The sequence below is a fragment of the Bacillus rossius genome, chromosome 7 (genome assembly GCF_032445375.1).
Source record: "Bacillus rossius redtenbacheri isolate Brsri chromosome 7, Brsri_v3, whole genome shotgun sequence".
Taxonomy (NCBI): Eukaryota; Metazoa; Arthropoda; class Insecta; order Phasmatodea; family Bacillidae; genus Bacillus; species Bacillus rossius.
Window position 1 is genome coordinate 55,754,488 of NC_086335.1, and position 21,029 is coordinate 55,775,516.

At 44.7% G+C, this 21,029-nt stretch overlaps 1 protein-coding gene across 2 annotated transcripts in view; it reads left to right on the top strand.

The window, feature by feature from the left end:
• LOC134534086 (bifunctional 3'-phosphoadenosine 5'-phosphosulfate synthase) overlaps window positions 1-21,029 on the top strand; it is a 113,246-nt gene that overhangs the window by 64,387 nt on the left and 27,830 nt on the right. For both annotated transcript variants that reach the window (XM_063372118.1, XM_063372117.1), the window contains exons 2-5: window positions 12,129-12,243; window positions 15,356-15,730; window positions 17,303-17,421; window positions 19,838-20,044. In XM_063372118.1, coding sequence (XP_063228188.1) covers window positions 12,129-12,243; window positions 15,356-15,730; window positions 17,303-17,421; window positions 19,838-20,044 — 816 coding nt within the window. The remainder of the gene's footprint in view (window positions 1-12,128; window positions 12,244-15,355; window positions 15,731-17,302; window positions 17,422-19,837; window positions 20,045-21,029) is intronic.

Sequence of the window (21,029 nt, forward strand, 5' to 3'; positions counted from 1 at the left end):
GGGGCGGGTGGGGGGGAACTCCACCTGGCTGTGCGTGGCTGGCGGTTGTTGTTTTGTCTGCGCCTGTGTCTGCACGGATTGTCGCTGTGACCTACTCGTGACCATTTTCAAAAATACTGGACACTGCTTCCATGCTGCAGTGTGTCCCCGCACTTTACAGTTAAAGCAGAATTTATCTGCGTCGTCAGCTTTCGGGCAGTCCTTTCGGGTGTGATTTTCGCCACACCTGACGCATCGCGGTGGCTTACTGCAGCGAGTGTGGGTGTGATCAAATTCACCACAGCGCTTGCACTGGGCGATGTCTTGTGGGCGGGCCTGGTATTTTTGAATAGTCACTGTCGTATAGTGAAGTGTACGAACGGCGAGAATGTTGACGTCTGAGGCCGCGACTGTCGCGCAGAAAGTTCCCGACCTAAATCGTTGTTGCTGCCCTGTGGCGTCTGACCGGGTGACTTCGAAATTACGCACGTCATGAACTACGAATCCCTTCTCCGTCAGTTCCGCGGCAATGTCGGCCTCGACGACCTCCGGGTACAATCCCTTAATAACGACCTTTGTGTTGCGCTCGTCGGGATGCGCAAACGTGTGGTGGTAGATGTTGTGGCCTTTCAGGTATGAGAGAGCTTGAGAGTAGCCCTCTCTGTTCTCAAATGTCAGTCGCAGCTCTCTCCTGCGCGTGATCGTGTTCCTGAACGCGATTCTGTGTGTGTTCAGGAAAGTTGCGATCTCCTTGAGCTTCGCAACTTCCCTGACCATTATCGGTACACCCCTGTACCGTGTGCCGGCCGCGGTTGTGGTCTGTGGTTGTGCACTTGTCTGTGGTTGTGTGTCGGCAGGCAAATTTGCCAGCACGCCGTAGCTGTTCTGCAGCGGGATTGCGGATGTCGCTGCTGTGTGTTGTTGTGCGGAGCCGCGCCTCGAAATCCGCGCGTCCTCACTGTTCGCCAGTACCGTCTCCCGACGCCTACCGAGTGATGTGCTCCGGTTTCCCCTCAAGGCCTTTTTACCCGAGACCTGTTGGAAGTCGATCTCATCGTCAGCGCGTTCGCGTTTGGCGTTAGCCTGTTGGGTTTCCATGGCCTGTTCGTGTGTTGTTGTACTCGTACTCGCCATGATCCCTGTCCCTGTCGCGGTTCCGATTCGCGGGCTATCCGACCCGCCGGGTCGCCTAATACCTGAAGCAGTGGTGGCTGACAAACACTGATATGAACAGCGAAGCTAGGCCTTAGAGAGGCTGTCCTCTCTGCACCACTGCCTGGTGCGAAGTGCGAGAGAGAAGGGGCTGGAAAATGAGGGTATTTATCAGAGAAAGGGCTACATCTTGCTCAGCCAATGACAGACGAGCTGTCTCCCCATTGGCTGTGCACCATGTAGTTAAAGCGGATTGGTTATGGTGGGTTGAGTATCATCACTTCGCACCAGGCAGTGGTGCAGAGAGGACAGCCTCTCTAAGGCCTGGCTTCGCTGTTCATATCAGTGTTTGTCGGCCACCACTGCTTCAGGTATTGGGCGACCCGGCGGGTCGGATAGCCCGCGAGTCGGAACCGCGACAGGGACAGGGATCATGGCGAGTACGAGTACAACAACACACGAACAGGCCATGGAAACCCAACAGGCTAACGCCAGGCGCGAGCGCGCTGACGATGAGATCGACTTCCAACAGGTCTCGGGTGGGGGGGCCTTGAGGGGAGGCCGGAGCACGTCACTCGGTGGGCGTCGGGAGGCGGTGCTGGCGAGCGGTGGGGACGCGCGGATTTCGAGGCGCGGCTCCGCACAGCAACGCACAGCAGCGACATCCGCAATCCCGCTGCAGAGCAGCTGCGGCGTGCTGGCGAGTTTGCCTGCCGACACGCAACCGCAGACGGGTGCACAGCCACAGACCGCGGCCGCGGCCGGCACGCGGTGCAGGGGTGTGCCGATAATGGTCAGGGAAGTTGCGAAGCTCAAGGAGATCGCAACTTTCCTGAACACACACAGAGTCGCGTTCAGGAGCACGATCACGCGCAGGAGAGAGCTGCGACTGACATTTGAGAACAGAGAGGGCTACTCTCAAGCTCTCTCATACCTGAAGGGCCACAACATCTACCACCACACGTTTGCGCATCCCGACGAGCGCAACACAAGGGTCGTTGTTGGGGGATTGTGCCCGAAGGTCGTCGAGGCCGACATTGCCGCGGAACTGACGGAGGGGGGATTCGTGGTTCATGACGTGCGTGATTTCGAAGTCGCCCGGTCGGACGCCACAGGGCGGCAACAGCGATTTGGGTCGGGAACTTTCTGCGCGACAGTCGCGGCCTCAGACGTCAACATTCTCGCCGTTCGTGCGCTTCACTGTGCGACGGTGGCTGTTCGGAAATGCCAGGCCCGCCCACGGGACATCGCCCAGTGCGGGCGCTGTGGTGAGTTTGGTCACACCCACACTCGCTGCAGTGAGCCACCGCGATGCGTCGGGTGTGGCGGGGATCACACCCGAAAGGACTGCCCGAAGGCTGGCGACGCAGATGGATTCTGCTTTAGCTGTGGAGTGCGGGGACGCACTGCAGCATGGAGGCGGTGTCCGGTATTTTTGAGAGTGGTCACGGGTGGGTCGCGGCGACAATCCGTGCGGACGCGGGCGCGGACGGAGCAACAGCCGCCGGCCGCGCGCGGCCGGGTGGAGTTCCCCCCCACCCGCCCCGCTCACGCGCAGCCGCGCGCCCGGGTGGTCAGCGGGCCACGGACGCGGCCGCAGGCAGCAACCACCGAGCTGACACGATCGGAGCGTGGATGTTCGCGGGCCGTGAAGGGGCCACGCACCACACACGCTCCAGCGCAGAGCGGAGTGGAGGGTGGCACCGTCGGTGATCTGTTGAAGCTGGCTGAGATTCTGAAGCTCTGCAATTTCTCACGGCTCATTGCTGCACTCTCGCCGCGCTGCGCCGCCATCCGAGCTGAGGCGGACGCGTCGAGGCGACGGATGATCTTACTATCCGCAATCCTGAATCTCGCTACACCTTGGAGTGGCGCAGAGCCCGGGGAGGCTTTTACAGGTCCTAGTTTTCGGTGCGCACGGCCTCCGGAATGGAGTATGTGAGCTGGAGCAGTTACTTTTTGTATGCGGAGTCGATGTCGCTTTCATCTCTGAAACTTTTCTAGAGCCACACATGCGAGCGTGCATGTGCGGCTGCACAGTGTGCAGAGCAGACCGCCCCGCACTCCACGGCGGCGGTGCGGCCATACTGGTAAAACACGGAATTCGCCACCACCCGATGACAATGGGTGGACTGCAGCACATTGAGGCCACCAGCATGAACGTCCGTGGTGGTAATTCGCATGTTTGCATGTCCGCGGTGTGCGGGACGCCACAGGACCCACTCACACCACGGGGCCTCAGTGGATTGGTGGAGGTCGAGGATCGGTTTTTTATAGCAGGAGACTTGGACAGCGGACACACTGACTGGGGCTGCACCCAAGCGGGCGCCGGCGGGAGCGTTCTGCACGGCCGCGCGGTTGCGGGAGGCTACATCATTGTTGCACCTGGCTCCCCGACATGCTGTCCGGTGGATGGTGGCACCCCGGAAATTTTAGACGTGGCCCTGACCAACATTCCAAACGCTCAGATGGGTGCAGAGGCCTTAGATGAACTAGGCTCCGATCATTTGCCGGTGCTGGCACGAATGACTTTTGATGCTACATCCAACATACAGCTCTTTGATGATGGACTGGAGATTGCAGATTGGGACGGGTTTGAGATGGAACTTGTAGACGCCCTAAATCAGCCCCCCGAAGTGGATTCGCCCGAGGAAGTGGATCCACACGTAAAACTTTTCACGGACACGGTAAAGAGTGCCATTGGGGAACACTCTCGCTTTGAGGCAGGAGGGCGGTTCACTCGGGCACACTGCCCCGATCTGGATTGTTGCATTTCTCTTGGGCGGCGGGCCGGAGGCGGAGCACGGGGGCTCCGCACGGCAGGGGCCGGAAACGAATACAACAGACTGAGTAATCTCGTGCAGCGCGGGTTGGAGCAGGAAAAAATAAATCAATTCGGAGACTTGATGAGCGAAGTGGCCGCGGGACCGCGGGAAGTGTGGAAACTGTCTCGCGGGCTCCGCGGCAGCAGGAAATTTGTTTCGGCCCCGGCTGTTATAGCAGCCGCCGGGGCTGGATGCATCGCGGAGGACAGGGCCAGCGCAGTCGCAGACCTACTGGAGAAACAATTCTCCCCGAACACAGACGTAAATGACAGAAACTTCACTTTAACAACAACACAGGCGGTAAATAACTTTTTACAAACAGGCACGCAGTCTGTTCCTGAACCCATAACGTTAAGGGAACTTTTAAAGCTAATTAAAGCCAGTCCGAACAACAAATCAGGCGGCACGGACGCAATAAATTACGAAACACTTAAAAAACTCCCTCTCGAGGCACTCGAATATTTACTGGCGATATTCAACGCAATACTAACACACAAAACTTACCCCGATTCCTGGAAACTTGCAAAAATAATCACAATTCCTAAACCAGGGAAAAACCCAGCCATCCCAGAAAACAGGCGACCTATAAGTCTTCTAAACAGTATGAGTAAAATTTTTGAAAAAGCCTTACTCTCGCGCCTTCAAACACACGCAGAGGAACACGACGTGATTCCAGACATTCAGTTTGGTTTCAGGAAAGGTCACTCAACAATCCACCCCTTAATTAAAATCGTTGAAGATGCTACCGACGGATTTAATAACCCATCTAAAGCCTACACAGTAATGACAATGCTCGACGCAGAAAAAGCATTCGACAAAGTCTGGATTCCGGGTCTTATTCAAAAATTAATAAACTTCAATTTTCCAGACACATATATATACCTGGTGGCCCACTATCTATGGCGTCGTAACTTTTATGTTGCTCTGGACGGGGCTAAATCGACTACTCGCGAACTTACAGCTGGAGTGCCACAAGGCTCCCCACTCTCTCCTTTCTTCTATAATATTTACACAGCCGACATACCGCATGCAAACGCCTACGTACAGATGTATGCGGATGATACAGCCATAATTAAACAATCTGGTAACCTAAGATATGCCATGGTATGCGTCCAAAGGCAGCTAACTGCACTTGAGCAATACTACACTCGGTGGCGAATTAAAATTAATGCAGCTAAATCAACCACGCTTGTAATTTCAAAACGTAGAGGCAGACCAGACAGGGAACTAGAAATTTTTCACCAACCTATTCCTAATGTTTCACAGGCAAAATATCTAGGACTCACGCTAGACAGGACATTACTATGGAGCAAACACATTACTCGAGCAACAAACATTGCAACAGGATCCTTAAGAAGCCTGTACCCAATGTTAAAAGCACCTAATTTACCACGCAGGAAAAAACTCCAACTTTACACTCAAATTGTACGCCCGCAGTTGCTATATGGTTGCGAGGTCTGGGGCTATGCTGCAAATCACCATATAAATCGGCTACAAGTTAAACAGAATAATTTCCTAAGGGCCATTTTAGACTGTAACAGATTTACGAGTAACGAAACTATTCACAACGCACTTAAAATTCCGTACATCCGCGAAATAATATCAAAGAATAATAATAAAATGTACCTAGATTTACCACAGCACGAAAACGCACTGATAAATTCAATAGCGATTTACGACCCGTCCGAGCAACAAAAAAAATAAAAAACCTCGATTAAATTAAAACAATAATTATTACAAAACGAAAGCGACATGGATTCAGTTTTTAAAAAAAGTCTTCAATAAATTTTAAATTACATAAAATAGCTCTCCGAACACCTCGTGCGGGGGCTTTCGGGGCCCCGGCCAATCACAGGCCTAGAAGCTCTCTGATTGGTCGGGGCGCTGGGGGCCCCCAAACAAAACTGTTTTTTCTCCCGACACCAAGGCAGTCGCATTCCAGCTCCGGGCGTGTTCACACCGCGCAGAGCCTACAGTTTAAAGTTTAAAGTTTACACGGCCTATACAATTCAAAATGGTCCGAAGCACGCAGGTGTAGGTTTTGGCTCCCGGGAGATTCACTGCCTGTGTTGTTAGGGCTGACTCCCTATGCCTGAAGGGCGAGACCCGCCTGGCAGGCTTCACCTCCAGTGCCGGCCGCGTTTCGGAAAGGCATGGGATTTTGAATTGTGAAACAATTATAATTTCTATATATAATAACAACAATAAAAATAAATAAATACAAGCTACAAAATAACTTCAGCATCATTAACTCCACTTCTTTCGATTCAAAATGGTCCAAAGCACGCAGGTATGTGCGGCCCCCTCGGGTTCACTGCCTGTGATGTTAGGGCTGACTCCTTATGTCTGAAGGGCGCGGTCCGCCTGGTAGGTTTCACCTCCAATGCCGGCCGCGTTTCGGAAAGGCGGGGGATTTTGAATCATAACAATAAAATACACTTCTAGCTCACCACTTAATAATAGCAAATTAAATTTCTTACATTCTCTGCATTTTTCTCTCTCCTAGCTAATTCAAAATGGTCCGAAGCACGCAGGTGTAGGTTTTGGCTCCCGGGAGATTCACTGCCTGTGTTGTTAGGGCTGACTCCCTATGTCTGAAGGGCGAGACCCGCCTGGCAGGCTTCACCTCCAGTGCCGGCCGCGTTTCGGAAAGGCATGGGATTTTGAATTAAAAAAGCTAGTTCCGTAAATCCATCATCACCTAATTAATTTTCCCTTCCCCGGGGTACGTAACATTTTACAGCCACACCACTACAACACGCGCGACAATCCACACACATGTCGTAGCACCTTGTCAAGGCAGAATCATGCAGGCGAACTGGCAGAGGGAGCTGCCCCAGCCCTCGCTGGGGATCTGGGCCGAGAGGCATGCATGCCTGTCAGGGCAGGGCTCTGGGGGCTTGTACAGTAGCTTTAAGTCTAGATTTAAAAATAAAAAATAAAAAAAATAAAAAAAAAATTTATAAAATAATAAAATAAAAAATATATATAAAAATTAAAAACAAAAAAAAAATTAAATAAATTAAAAAAAAAATACTGGACGAGGGCATCTCTCTGCTCGAACAATAATAGAATAGGACGACCTTCATTTATTAATTTCACTTTCTATTTTTCAGGTTTAGAAGACAACAGCCAGGGGGCTAGCTACAGCAATACTGGTTTAGCCTAACTTTGACCGAACTATATTGGAACGCAATAGTTCGGTCCTTAAGGCGGCCAGGTGTTTACTAATCTATGTAATTTCTTTTACCGTATCACCAACACGACCACACGATGATATGCCTGTGTGAAGTGACGGCCTGAACTACCTTGTTACATGCAATAATGGGCTAACTACCCTAGCATGTTTCTGTGTTCCCAGGGGTTCGTAGGAGCGGCTTGCACAGCTTTACACTACACGCCACACCCGAATTTAACTAGGTCACTTGAAATTACAGCACACCGACAAGCCTCTATTGCACACCAACACGACACTACATCACGCCAGTTAGCCGATCTAGCTGGTGGGGAGCTTCTCTCCCCCGCCGAATTAGGTACACGTAATTTTTTCTAGCATTACACAACCTACCAGCGCACACACAGGCCCGTGTGCCAAACTTATCCCTCAAGACACGCGCCCCGCCCGTTGATCCAAGTGATTCTACAAAAGTGTGGGGTGCACCTGATTTACAATGCACTAAGCGAGTTATAGAAACTTCGGTTTCTGGTCTCGCACACACTAACTGCCCCGGATGGCAATATGATGGATCGGCGGCGGGTTGAGTATTGGCTATTGTTTTGTGCTGCAGGGATGTTTCTCTCTTTATCAAAGGGATCCACATATTTTTTAATTCAATGCTCTGCTGGCTGAAAATATTTTTATTGCTAATAATGAAGGCTGATTCTTTGATTTTCCTTTTTATTTTATCGGATTCCTGTATGAGTGGTGTGGAGTCTTCCCAGAGAATTTTGTGGCTATTTTCCCATGTATGTTCAGCAAGTCTGGATTTTAGGGTTTCACCCTTCTTGCAGTTGTTTTTGTGTTCTTTGATTCGGGTGGATAGAGCTCTGCCAGTTTCACCTATGTACATGTGGCCACATTCACAGGGGATTTGATACACACAGTTGTGAGTTTGTAATTTTTCTGTGGCTGGTTTCACCTTGGTAACAATACTTTTAATAGTAGATTTAGAACGGAATGCTGTTTGAAGTCCATATTTATTTCCTAGGCGTCTTATTTTTTCTGAAAGCCCTTGAACATATGGAATAACTAGGGTTCCTGCAGGTTTCTCAGTTTCTGTGGATTTGAGTGTTTTGTTGGATTTCAAATGCTGTTTGATGGTGTTGACAGGGTAACCATTGGCTATGAGTTCTTTTTTTATATGATTGTGTTCAACCGCAATAGATTTCTCATCAGAACAAATAATCTCAGCTCGGTTGGTTAGTGTGTGAATGATGCCAGTTTTTGTTGTTTTATTTATTTATTTTATTTATTAGTTTTTCTTCAACAGAAAAAGTTCTTAGCAATGGCGTATGTCCAAAAACTTACATCAAGTCATGCACTCCCATTGCACAAATCTTTTAAAGATAACATACAGATTGTATGTTGTTTTTTTAAATTTAAATTAACCTAGTTTTCCATGTATATTAATTTAACTGATTATATTCCTGTCGATTCATATATATGCGTCGTTTTCTGTGCCCCTTTGGTTTTATCATTTGTATGTGTTGTCCATTTGGTCGATACGCCTACTGTATTACTAACATGAAGTAAAATGGAAACTATAAATCCGTAAATTTCTATGATTGGGTGAGAAGTTACGGAAATACTCCTTTACAGAGAATTTGTCTGTTGCGTAAAACTAATATTGATAAATAAAGTATGTGCAAAACACTGAAAATAAGCCATGATTAGTCATTGTCAAAAAAAAAAAGGAACATACGGATCCAAGATAAAATAACTAAGCCAGAAAAAACTTCAACACTGTAATCAACTGAAGAATAATACAACGAGGACGCTGACAACAGGCAAGCAACTCTCGCCGACACAAGAGACAGCACAAACGAAACTCAGCAAAAAAAAAAAAAAAAAATGGGGTGTGGCTGTGTCATGGACATGACCGTGTATTATAAATGTGAATGCGTGTACGTAACAGGTATTATATTCTATACTAAATATAAAATACTCTATTTTTTATTTTAAGACCATATATATTCACTGTAACTATTTTATACTAATGTTTTAATGCAATCGATATATTTTGACTAGAGCTGACGATTGAAACTCAAACTAACGTTGTAGCTTCTCCGTGTCAAAAGTTATAATAAATGGAAATCTGGAAACGCAACAAAATGACATCAAAATGGTGGTGCTTCCCCCTCCACCGCGTGCGATGCGTCATAGTCCTCACTCAGCGTAACGAATTCTTTGATCCTACAGCTTCAGGTATCCAGTGGTGTAAATAAATTTTGGATGTAGCTGCAACACTAAATCTCGCGATTTTGTTATCATTCGTCAAAATACTCGGTAAGAGTGCACACAAATAAGCTCAGGACAATCACGTCATTTCCTCTCGACCGTCCTAGGACTCTTCATGTATTATATATTTATGTCTGCATTAATTGCATTTGTGTATTTTGTTTCTTTGCGTAGCTGAGTGTACGAGGGTTTCTTTTTCTTAGTTCTACCCTATACATTAATGACTGTACTATGATCTGATTGAATGACACTATATTTTTTATAAATAAATGAAATAAATGTTGAGGTTTCAATTGTAAGTGAATGGCTGGCTTCAGTATTCCCATAGCTATGCTTGGCAGAGGAATATAGACCGCAGTTTTCGTAACGGCTCGATACTTGCGAGGCGGTGCTAGCAGTTAGCTGCTGTCTATCTGTACAGCTGTGTATCGCTGTAATTGACGTGTGCGAGTGTTATCACATCCGCGGCTGTTTGTTGGAGCGGGGGGGAGGGGAAGGCAATAAACGGCGTATATGTGACGTAGTTGTGCGCAGGAGTTACAAACGAGGGAAGGAAGGTGTTTGTTATCACTGATAACGTGTCGTAGTCTCAAGTATCAGGTAATTATGTGCGACCACACCTCCTTCACCATGTTCATGGTTTCTACCATGGGAGGGAAAAAAAGACGTTTAAGATTATTTATGCTGGAAAGACGATTGAATGGCGAATGCTTGCACGCAATAGAATTGCAATTTTTTTTAAAGGGTGGCCTCTTCTTTCATTCTTACGGTTGCTCACTCTCAAACAAACATCCTTGTTACAAAGCGAGACCAGAATGAAACGTGTAGGTATAAAGTACATTCCATCTAATATGACCATTTTTCAACGAACTTACGACGGTCAGTCCTGCCAACCTCAGCACAAAATTAAATTCAAATATAGCATTTGCTACAACCGGACGCAATATTACAACAACCAATTTTATAATTTAACGAAGCCCGCCCAGGCATGGTTGTGTTTGCGTTAGTGAGGCGGGATGATAAGTGCGACGCTCACTGGTGCTTCTAGCGCAGTATCGCCTCTAAGCGCAAGGCACTGGCGCGCAGTCTTCTCGTCGTGCTTATGGTAACTGTGAGATTTGTGCGGTAACCATATCATTTGATGGCGGAGAAATGAAGGTAAAAGTGCAATGCAAGTACCCGTGAGTGCTTTCAAGAATAGGCCTAAAAATTATGCTGAAAATACGTGTTTTTAATCATCTTCTAAAAATACAGTTTAAAAACAAAACGCGGATACAGAATTACTCGTTCGTACTCAGCGTATTCTTAAATGCTTTTCTCAAACGGCCACCAATCTGATATTTTGAGCAGGTTTCCAAATAGCGTGGCTTTTATTCTGAAGCGTCTCGGTTTTGAATCATCGTTGTCCGGTAGCGCTAGAGATGTGATGGAGTGCAGGAGATGGCGGACATAGATACGGCATAAAAGGCCGATATTCGAGGACACAAAAATAAGTGTTAGGTGTTGAATATGCTACACTTGTACCCTAGCCGTATTCCTAGTGCACGATAGGACACCGCCAGTCTTTTTTTTTTTAGGGAACGTATTTTGGTGTCCTATCCGTGGCCGATCTGTTGTCCACTTTTTCGTTGGTTTCGTCCACACGGCGGACCCGCGTCTGGCGCCATACACCTACTTGTAGGTCGATAAATGTTCGTGTTGTGGTTGTGCCGTGGAGTTAAAAAATTGTCGTTGCGCCGCCAGCTAAATCGATCTGTCGACTGCAGCGAGATACCTTGTAACCAAGGTAAAATCAGCCTATATTAGGCTACCTATATTGTGAAGACTTGGCATAATATATCTTAGCATTATTTTAAATCATTTACAGTAAAATCTCAATACAACGTACCTGAAAACGACGAAGTTTTGTAATTTAATAATGAAAATACTACACGTGGAACTGTCGGACCATAAACGTCAAATTACATAAATTATAAACTCACATCTTAGAACTGCCATTACTTAGAATCTCATAACTTAGAATTGTCATAACATTGAAACGCATAACTTAGAACTGTCATTTCATTGAAAAACACATGACTTAGAACTATAATAACATTAAAATACGTAACTTAGAAACACACAACTTAGAATTATTATAACTCATAAACACGCGGCTTAGAACTGTTATAGCTTAGAAACACATAACTTAAACACGCACACTGCTGCATCGCACAACTAGGAAACGCGTCGTGACTTGGAAAGTGATAACTTATAAACACACAACTTAGACAGAGCCGGCGCGTCCATATAGGCGAACTAGGCGACCGCCTAGGGCGCCAAGTAGCTGGGGGCGGCGCAGCACGACACATAACAGCTCATATAATATGTTTAATTAACGATTATTGAAACTAGATGAAAATGGATTTTTGTAACAGTTTGGAATGTTTATATTGATATAAGTAATTATTTGAAGTCCACGGTGACCTGTTTATGATTTGTAATAAGTAAAAAAGTGAAAAAAAAAAAAAAAACAAGCCTGCATACATTTAATTGTTGACAAAATCTTAGGCTTACGTGATGTATTTTGTGGCAAGGAAAATTTTTTTTGGTGGTGTCCGGTCGGGGGGAGGGGGGGGGGGGGCATTAAGGTTTTTCGCCTAGGGCGCCAATTGACCTTGCACCGGCCCTGAACTCGGAGAATGCTGGTGTTTGTGAGCGAGTGCTTGTTGCAGAGCATCATCCGGGCCACGAACGTGACGGCGCAGGAGCACCGCGTGTCCCGGGAGAAGAGGGGCGAGATCCTGGGCCGGCTGCGCAGGTTCTGCGGCTGCACCGTGTGGTTCACAGGTCAGCATTCCAGCCCCGCCGTGTCCTGGGTGACAAGACATCATCCTCCAGCATTGCACACTATTATAACAAAACAATTGGTTGTCTGCAAAGTCGGTTTACGGACGATAGTTTAACGTGATAACGTCATAACAAAACATTGATGATATGATTGCATACTTTTATGAATAAAATTGAATAATTTTTATTGAATTATCACTGTTTTGTATGGATACAAAGAAGGAGTGAAATGAAATCTACAATTTAATTGGTAAATTTACTTTTATTTGCACTCACTAATTCAAATATGTTTATTACTTTAACGAAGAGATTATTTTAACTATAACTTTTATACACGTTTGCTATTTAACTTGTTCCAATCTGTGTTATTCTGTTAAGGATAGGACGATGATAGGAAAAGTAGGAAACGAATGGGAGTGTTCCAAGTTTAATGTGCCTCGAAAAAGTCAAATCAATGGTAGTTCCAATCGAGTGGAAGAGAGATAGATGCGGCGCAAGCGTACAATGAGCGTAACGGGACACAGCGTAACGGGACAATGTGCGTTACGGGACACTTTTTCGTGCGTGCAGCCGGCGTTCATCGATTAATTAGACGTTGTCACGTCAAAAACAGAAGAACAAACAGTTTACTGGTCACCTCAAAACCTTTTTGTCCATATATAGAACCAACAAAATAGTTTGTAGTCTCAGTGAAATTTTTCATCAGTGAAAACAGTGTTGTTGTTACTCAAAGTTGCATGGGGGGGGGGGGGGGGGGTTATAAAGGATACCCCGCTTGTGTTAAGAGATTTTTTTTTAAAATCTTTTATTTGGGTTTACCCAGCCAGGACAAGAATTGCAAGTCTGTCGTTCATATAATTCATTGGTAACTTTACAAGTTATGCGATTGTTACCAGAATCTTTGCGGCCAGATGTTGCGCACACGAATCTTGTTCCATGTTAAGGCCCCGCCCACACTGTCAAATATTTGTCTCCAGCTACATTTTACAATAGAGTTGAAGGGGTAGTATTGGGCGGAAAATGACTTCCAATCAACTTCATCAAGTAGGGTATATGTGGACTGATAACTTTAAATATGTTTTACATAATGTCACACTATCAAAGTTTATTTTTGGTCTGAGCTATCTCATACTTTTCGGTTTTAATCTCACTTTGAAATTAAATAATGCTTCACAGTGCTGGATGGAATTTTTGAACTTGTAATGCTATTTGTGCATTTATATATATATATTTTTTAAACATGTATAAATTTAACTCACAAAAACATTCGTGACATAATAAAAATAAATGTTCAGTAGTTTTTTTTCGGATATAGAAACATAATTTCCTTTCTTCATGTAAAATTATTTTGCATACGACATTCATATTTTCATTATTTTAATGATTTCACTTTTTTAACCTCTTTAATTCTTCATGTGTTCTTCATTTTAAAGACGCGTTGTGACGGAAACGGATGTCATTGCTGTTTTAGACAGGAACTGTTTGGATGGGCTGGTTGCATCCATTATCCAACATAGTTTAGAACCTGTCCTATATGTAACATATTTGATGGGAACTCAAGTCATCGAACTTGTCAGACAAACACGGCTGAGCTAGTGGAAGGTGTTGGAATATAAAATTTGACGGGGTGGCAGGGCGGCATTGATCTCTGTTGAGAATGGACTGAATGACAGATTTGATGATTTCGCTAACTGCCGAATGCCTTTTACTGCCGACAAGTAACCTTCCGCTCTTTCCCTTCTGGAGTGAGACCCGATGCCAGTTCGCGATTAACTAACGTCAATTAAATTACAATGATAATTATTAATAATATGCGCTCAACACCGCCTTCCTTTCCACAGTCGTAAAACCACACGCGCTGACTGGCAGCCGCGAGGTGACGAATGAAGGCGCTCACCACCATGGGTACCAACCCAGACGCGCGCAAACACCAATACAGGCCGCGAGGTCCAAGCTCCCGAACCCGGCATGGTTGAAACATACCTACCCCAACCAACTCTTCTTCCTGGACCATCCCTCTTGTCCTGTACTGGACCTGCTTGCTTAATGCTAGCAACAATTTAACCCCGCATGAAGGAGCGCAAGGTTTTCCCTGTGTCTATGCAGGTTTTACCTGGGACCAAGTTATGGTTTATATCAGGGGTTCCCAACGTTTTAGCAAGTACATATCCCTTAATATTTTTAGAAACTTTGGGGGTACCACACGACCTACCTTAATCTTTTAGTTTTAGATATTAATATATAAGCTATGGTTATTTTTTAAATTTAAAAAAAATGTAGATTGCAAAATGGCAGTTTTTTTATAACACATAACGCTAAAAACCAAATGATTGTAACATAAATTAAAATTGAACAACATTATAAAGAAACAATATATATGTCAGCATTTGATCGCGTTCCACCGGAAACGTACCGCTAGTGGTACGCGATACGTAGACCTAAGATCTAGACCCGAACAAAGTAGATGATGAATGGCTGATGATTAGCTTCGGCCCGGGACGCACCCAGACCCATCCCAAGCAAAACACGGGAAGCCTACAACTCACGTAGTTTCGGTTCCCAGCAAGAATTTCCGAAGATTTCCGAAGTTTTGCGTTTTGGTACTAACGCCACTTCAGCCCGCTAAATCAGAAGTTCCCAATGAAAACAAGCATGTTGTGACTGACCTAACCTAATCTAAACCCTTCGATTTTTTTTTTTAAATTTCAATTTTCGAGAGAAATTCGAAGTTGCACGAACGTGGTAGGGAACCGAAACTACGTGAGTTGTACACTCAGTTGTGGTTAGTTGTGTCTTCAAATGTGTTTGATAACAAAAGTCTTTGACTCCAAACGTCTTAGGCTTCAAAAGACATTGGCTACAAAAGTCATTGGCTCCAACATTCATTGGCTCCAACATTCATTGGCTCCAACAATCTTTAGAGCCAAAAGTGTTGCTTCAAAAGACATTGGCTCCAAAAGTCCTTGCCTCCAACAGTCTTTGGCTCCGACAGTCTGTGGCTCCAAATGTCACTGACTCCAAAATTGATTGCCTCCAACTGTGTTTGGTTCCAAGTGCTCCAACGCACCTCTGAGGCGAGGATGCTGAGAGGGCGGTGTTGGTGTGGGCGCAGGGCTGTCCGGCGCGGGCAAGACGTCCGTGTCCTTCCAGCTGGAGGCGTACCTGGTGTCGCGCGGCATCCCCGCGTACGGCCTGGACGGCGACAACGTGCGCACCGGCCTCAACAAGAACCTGGGCTTCTCGAAGGAGGACCGCGAGGAGAACATCCGCCGCGTGGCGGAGGTGGCCAAGCTGTTCGCCGACAGCGGCGTGGTGGCGCTGTGCAGCTTCGTGTCGCCCTTCGCCAAGGACCGCGCCCTGGCGCGCGACGTGCACCGCGACGCCGACCTGCCCTTCTTTGAGGTGTTCATCGACACGCCCATCGAGGAGTGCGAGCAGCGCGACGTCAAGGGCCTGTACAAGAAGGCGCGCCAGGGCGCCATCAAGGGTGAGGCCCTCCAGCCCTCCAGCTCTCTAGCTGGCGTTCCGCACTTGCTCGCGCATTGTTCACGCAGGCGGCGTGGCGATGTTCAGGTTCACATTAACATACGGAGATAAATATGGAATATATGGAATAATATATGGAAATAAATATGGAATATATGAACTAATATATGGAAATAAATATGGAATATATGAACTAATATATGGAAATAAATATGGAATATATGGAATAATATATGGAAATAAATATGGAATATATGGAATAATATATGGAAATAAATATGGAATATATGAACTAATATATGGAAATAAATATGGAATATATGAACTAATATATGGAAATAAATATGGAATATATGGAATAATATATGGAAATAAATATGGAATATATGAACTAATATATGGAAATAAATATGGAATATATGAACTAATATATGGAAATAAATATGGAATATATGGAATAATATATGGAAATAAATATGGAATATATGGAATAATATATGGAAATAAATATGGAATATATGAACTAATATATGGAAATAAATATGGAATATATGAACTAATATATGGAAATAAATATGGAATATATGGAATAATATATGGAAATAAATATGGAATATATGGAATAATATTTGGAAATAAATAAACCACACTCCTGCGCCTGCCCCCGAACATACATTTGTATACTACTTACATACAATTGTAAAAATTTGATTTTAAATAATCTCGTAGGGAAATTTTACTTAATGGTCCTGACGCTCCATCTGTCCACCAACTAAGCTGCCGCATAAAAAAAAATGGTGTGCTAACACAAATGGTAACATGACGAGAATAGCTTAGAATAATACTTTTACGTGTTTTATAGACGTGGCTTCATCGGGACTTTTAGCATTGAATATATATACTTTTAGTGTGTTTTTTGTATTTACCGATCGCTAGCCACACTGTTAAAATTTTTCCTTAAGATTTTATTATTGTATATGAGTAGTATACAAATGTATGTTCGGAGGCAGGAGTAGGAGTGTGGTTTACTTATTTCCATATAGTATTCCATATATTCCATATTTATTTTCATATATTAATATGAAACTTAATATTTACACAATTTCTGCGTGAATAATGCCAAAAAAAAAAAAACATAAATACAAATTTGCAAAATTTCAGAAATTTTGCAAGGAATGATTGGGTTTGGTAAAAGGGGGGGGGGGGGGGTTAGGGGAGTCGGGGCGAGGTCTCTAGGTTTCAACGCGCCGCGAATCTAACCCGTGTCCTCTTAGTGAGAGGTAAGTGGTCTCGCCACTTAACCACCGTGACCCCGTAAAGCACTGGCCAGTTTTATTCTTCTTATTATACTTGCCTTGAGTTTTTATTTTTATTTTGATAGTGCCAACTTAAGACCTTGAGTGTGGTATTGTGATATTTTTTAAGCTTAGTTTTAGCGGTTCAGTTCTTTTTAGCAGAGTTGGGGGGGAAAAAAATATCTTATTTCAATTGGGACAGTTTACTGTCAAAATTTCTTGTGCCAGCGTCTGGCCTTGATTATTTATTTTGTGGAGGTGCTGGTTCGTTGTCTAAGGTTTCACCGGCGTGGACCAGGCGTACGAGAAGCCGGACAGCCCGGACCTGGTCGTGAAGACCGTGGGCGTCACCGTGGAAGAGAGCACGATGCAAGTGATCGACTTCCTGGAGGCTCACGTGAGTGGCCGTCCGTCACGTGACGTTCAGCCAATCAGATGGCCCGTCCGTTCGTCAAAACCTTGCCACGCTTTAACTTTCGACGTACGTGCGGATTAAACTATAACCTCAAAAAAAAAAAAAAATTGGTTGTCTGTAAAGTCGGTTTACGGACGATAGTTTTAACGTGACAACGTCATAACAAAACATTGATGAAATGATTGCATACATTTTTACGAATAAAATTGAATCAGTTTTTTTTTAAATTTTAATAATAAAAGAATAAATACTCGAAATTATACTAGTGTTCAGATTTTTAAAATGCAAGAATAATTAACCTTCATGGCCGAAATTGTCTTTGTAATGAGCAATGGAAACTACATTAACTTTTCACTTCACTTTATAAACAGTCGACGAAACAAACAGTTCACGTGTAGATGACTTGTAATTAATTTTAAAAACTGGCGTTTAGCTATAAAGTTTAAATATAATTATGAACAAGTTTTCATATGAATAAACTGTAATCAAATATCCATCATCAATTATATGAATCACCATAATTTTTTAGTCAATTGTAACATAACCTATTATTACTGCACTCGCCGACAGCGTAACGGAACACAGCGTAACGGACAATGAGCGTAACGGGACATAGCGTAACGGAACAATGAGCGTAACGGTACACAGCGTAACGGAACAATGTGCGTAACGGGACACTTTTTCGTGCGTGCAGCCGGCGTTCAACGATTTATTAGACGTCAAGTCAAAAAAATGTCTCAAAGGTATTGCCTTTATTTTAAAAGTTTATTATTATTATTATTATTATTATTATTTGTTAAGCAGTTTTCGTATTATGTTCTTAACTTGCCTATGAACACATTTCGAGTTTGATATATTTGAAACAATAATTGTCGGAATCACAAAAGTAATTAATAATGCACGGTTAACTCAAAAATATATTTAAATAAATTTTTTAGACTTTGTTTAATCATTTATAAGTGCTTAGCGTACACGATCGTCAAACTGGTAAACAATTTGCAACAGAATTTTCCCTCGAAAATATAAGCCCTAATAGTTGCTGGCAGCATAAAAAAAAATATTATGAGGGACGGGCGAATCATAGTGAATTCAGCTTTTAACACGTGGGATAAAGTTGGCAGTCTTGGATTTCGGGGGTTTTCGAACCCGTGCGTCAGTGATGATGTATAGTCGAGCGTCGTTTTGCTGTACCTACGTCGCACTCTGGGATGGTGCTGACTGCAAGATGCATCGAAACGTCGGATGTGCGAACATTTTCATCTGCAGTCTTGACCGTTGACGCTAAATCGCGGCCGGCACCTGGTCCCTTGAAGATTACACACATACAGGGGCGCAACAACTAAATTTCCAAGGGGGGGGGGGGGTAAATATACATATTTATAAAGAATCATCGTTCCCCCCCTATTGAAGCGGGGACCCCCCGGGAAAATTTGTATTTGAAGGTGGAAAATGGTGCTATTTAAGCAGATTTATTATCTAAAAATATATTACACAGCACTTTCTTTGCCCCCGTTTCAGAGAAGGGGGGGGGGGCAAAATACCCTTGCCCCCCCCCCCTTGTTGTTGCGCCCCTGCACACATTCTAGTTCTTCACGCCCAGCTCTCGGTTGTTGAAGTGTTGAGAGTAGTTGTGTCTCGTGACTAAGACTCGCCAATGTTGTGTCGAGAGGCTGGGGAGCCGACCTCCGTAGCGTGGTCGGATGCACACCGGCTTACGGTGCGAGGGGTCCTGGGTTCGAGTCCCGGGTAAGGCATGGGTGTGACATTCACATGTTGATAATTGCTTACCTACGAATCGAAATTGATGATTGCACCATGGGCGTCGCAAGGATATATTTTTTTTGGGGGGGACTTCAATTGATTTAGTTGTTGAGGAATGTCCATACCATGGAGAGAGAAAAAAGCGGGGTTTCCGGGAAAATTTGGGGTTTGAAGGTGCAAAAAGGTGGTTTTTAGGCATTATTCTTTCCTAAATATTCTAATTATAGTTGGTTGCAATATATAATTTATTTTTTCTAAAAAAAATATTTTCAGAGAACAAATTTGTAAAAACACAGTTAACATATCTGCATTCGGTATCGGACCTGATTTTGACACGAAGATCGAATTTAAAGAAAAATGCTCACATTACCACGATTGGACTAAATGCGCAACATATGGGTAATATCACAGAAAAAATATTTTTAACATAACTACGAAACTAAATATATTATTGGAGGGGACGAAATTGAAGACTTATTATTGGGGTGGGGGGGGGCGTGTCCCCCCCCCCCACCCGTCCCCCCCGGTTGCGACGCCCATGATTGCACTGAAACAAAAATTGGACCATTGGCCGTCAGGGTTGAAGCTGTGGGCCACACGGTTGAAGGAAGAAGAAGGAGACGTGGGCTGGTTGCAGGGCATCATCCCGCCGACGATGGGCCAGGACGGGGAGGCGGTGCGCGAGCTGTTCGTGCCCCGGGAGCGCGCGGCGGCCGCCCGGCGCGAGGCGGAGTCCCTGGCGCAGCTGGAGATCAGCTCCGTGGACCTGCAGTGGGTGCAGGTGCTGGCCGAGGGCTGGGCCGCGCCGCTCAAGGGCTTCATGCGCGAGGACGAGTTCCTGCAGGTCTGGTACCCCACCTCCATTCCCGCGAGTAGTCTCAACCAGCGGTCGCGACTCCATCCCGAAACCATCAGCAGAGGTGCCCAACCCCCCGCCCCCCCAAACACTATGACTCACCCACCCCCCCTAACGTAACGATGCGCCCCCCCCCCCCCCCCCGAAATTTTTTATGCCATTTTCTCAACGATTTACTCAATTATTTTATAATATTATACTTTTTTTTAGTAATTATATTTTATCTCATTTTGCATTAATTAAAACTGATTTTCTAATAATAATTTTGGTCATATCAGGTAATATTTCCATCCTGAACCGACAGATGCCAAACTGCTTCTGTTGAGGAAAGTGCGGAGTTGCCAATTTGATTTTTCAAGATCCCTTTCAATTATCAAAGCACCAGAAACGTATTTTCACATTAGAAGCTATAATTATGTAAATAATATATACATTTTTCTCGTATTTTACCCCCCCCCCCCTGAAATTTTAATGACGCAGTCTGCGTCGTTACCCCCCCCCCCCCCCTTCCCTTGTGGGCACCCCTGCTATCAGAAACCATCGACTAAACCATCAGAAAAGATAAGAAAAATCGAAAAAAAATCTAAATGACCTCGTTTAGGGTAAAATTTCAATCCGGATTGAACCTGGAACGGAGTGAACTCGGAGTGAATGTGTAACGAACATTTAGACGTAGGCGTTTATCGTAAATATCACAAACCCGATATTGAAATGTAAACAAGATCGAAGTTGGAGTCGACATGGACTGAAAATGTGGTGCGATCCAACAACCTTTTTTCCGTCCAGCAATCTTAAAATATGTTTTTTTTCAATCATTATGTCCAACAATAAATCTACTTCCATATCTGTCCACACATTCCTCTGCTCTTTTTTTTTTTTTTTTTTTTTTTTTGCCATTTTCACAAATTTTGCCTGAAATGCGAGACCAATAAAAAACAATGCAATATGGCGGCGGCTTGCTCGTTCTTGTTTT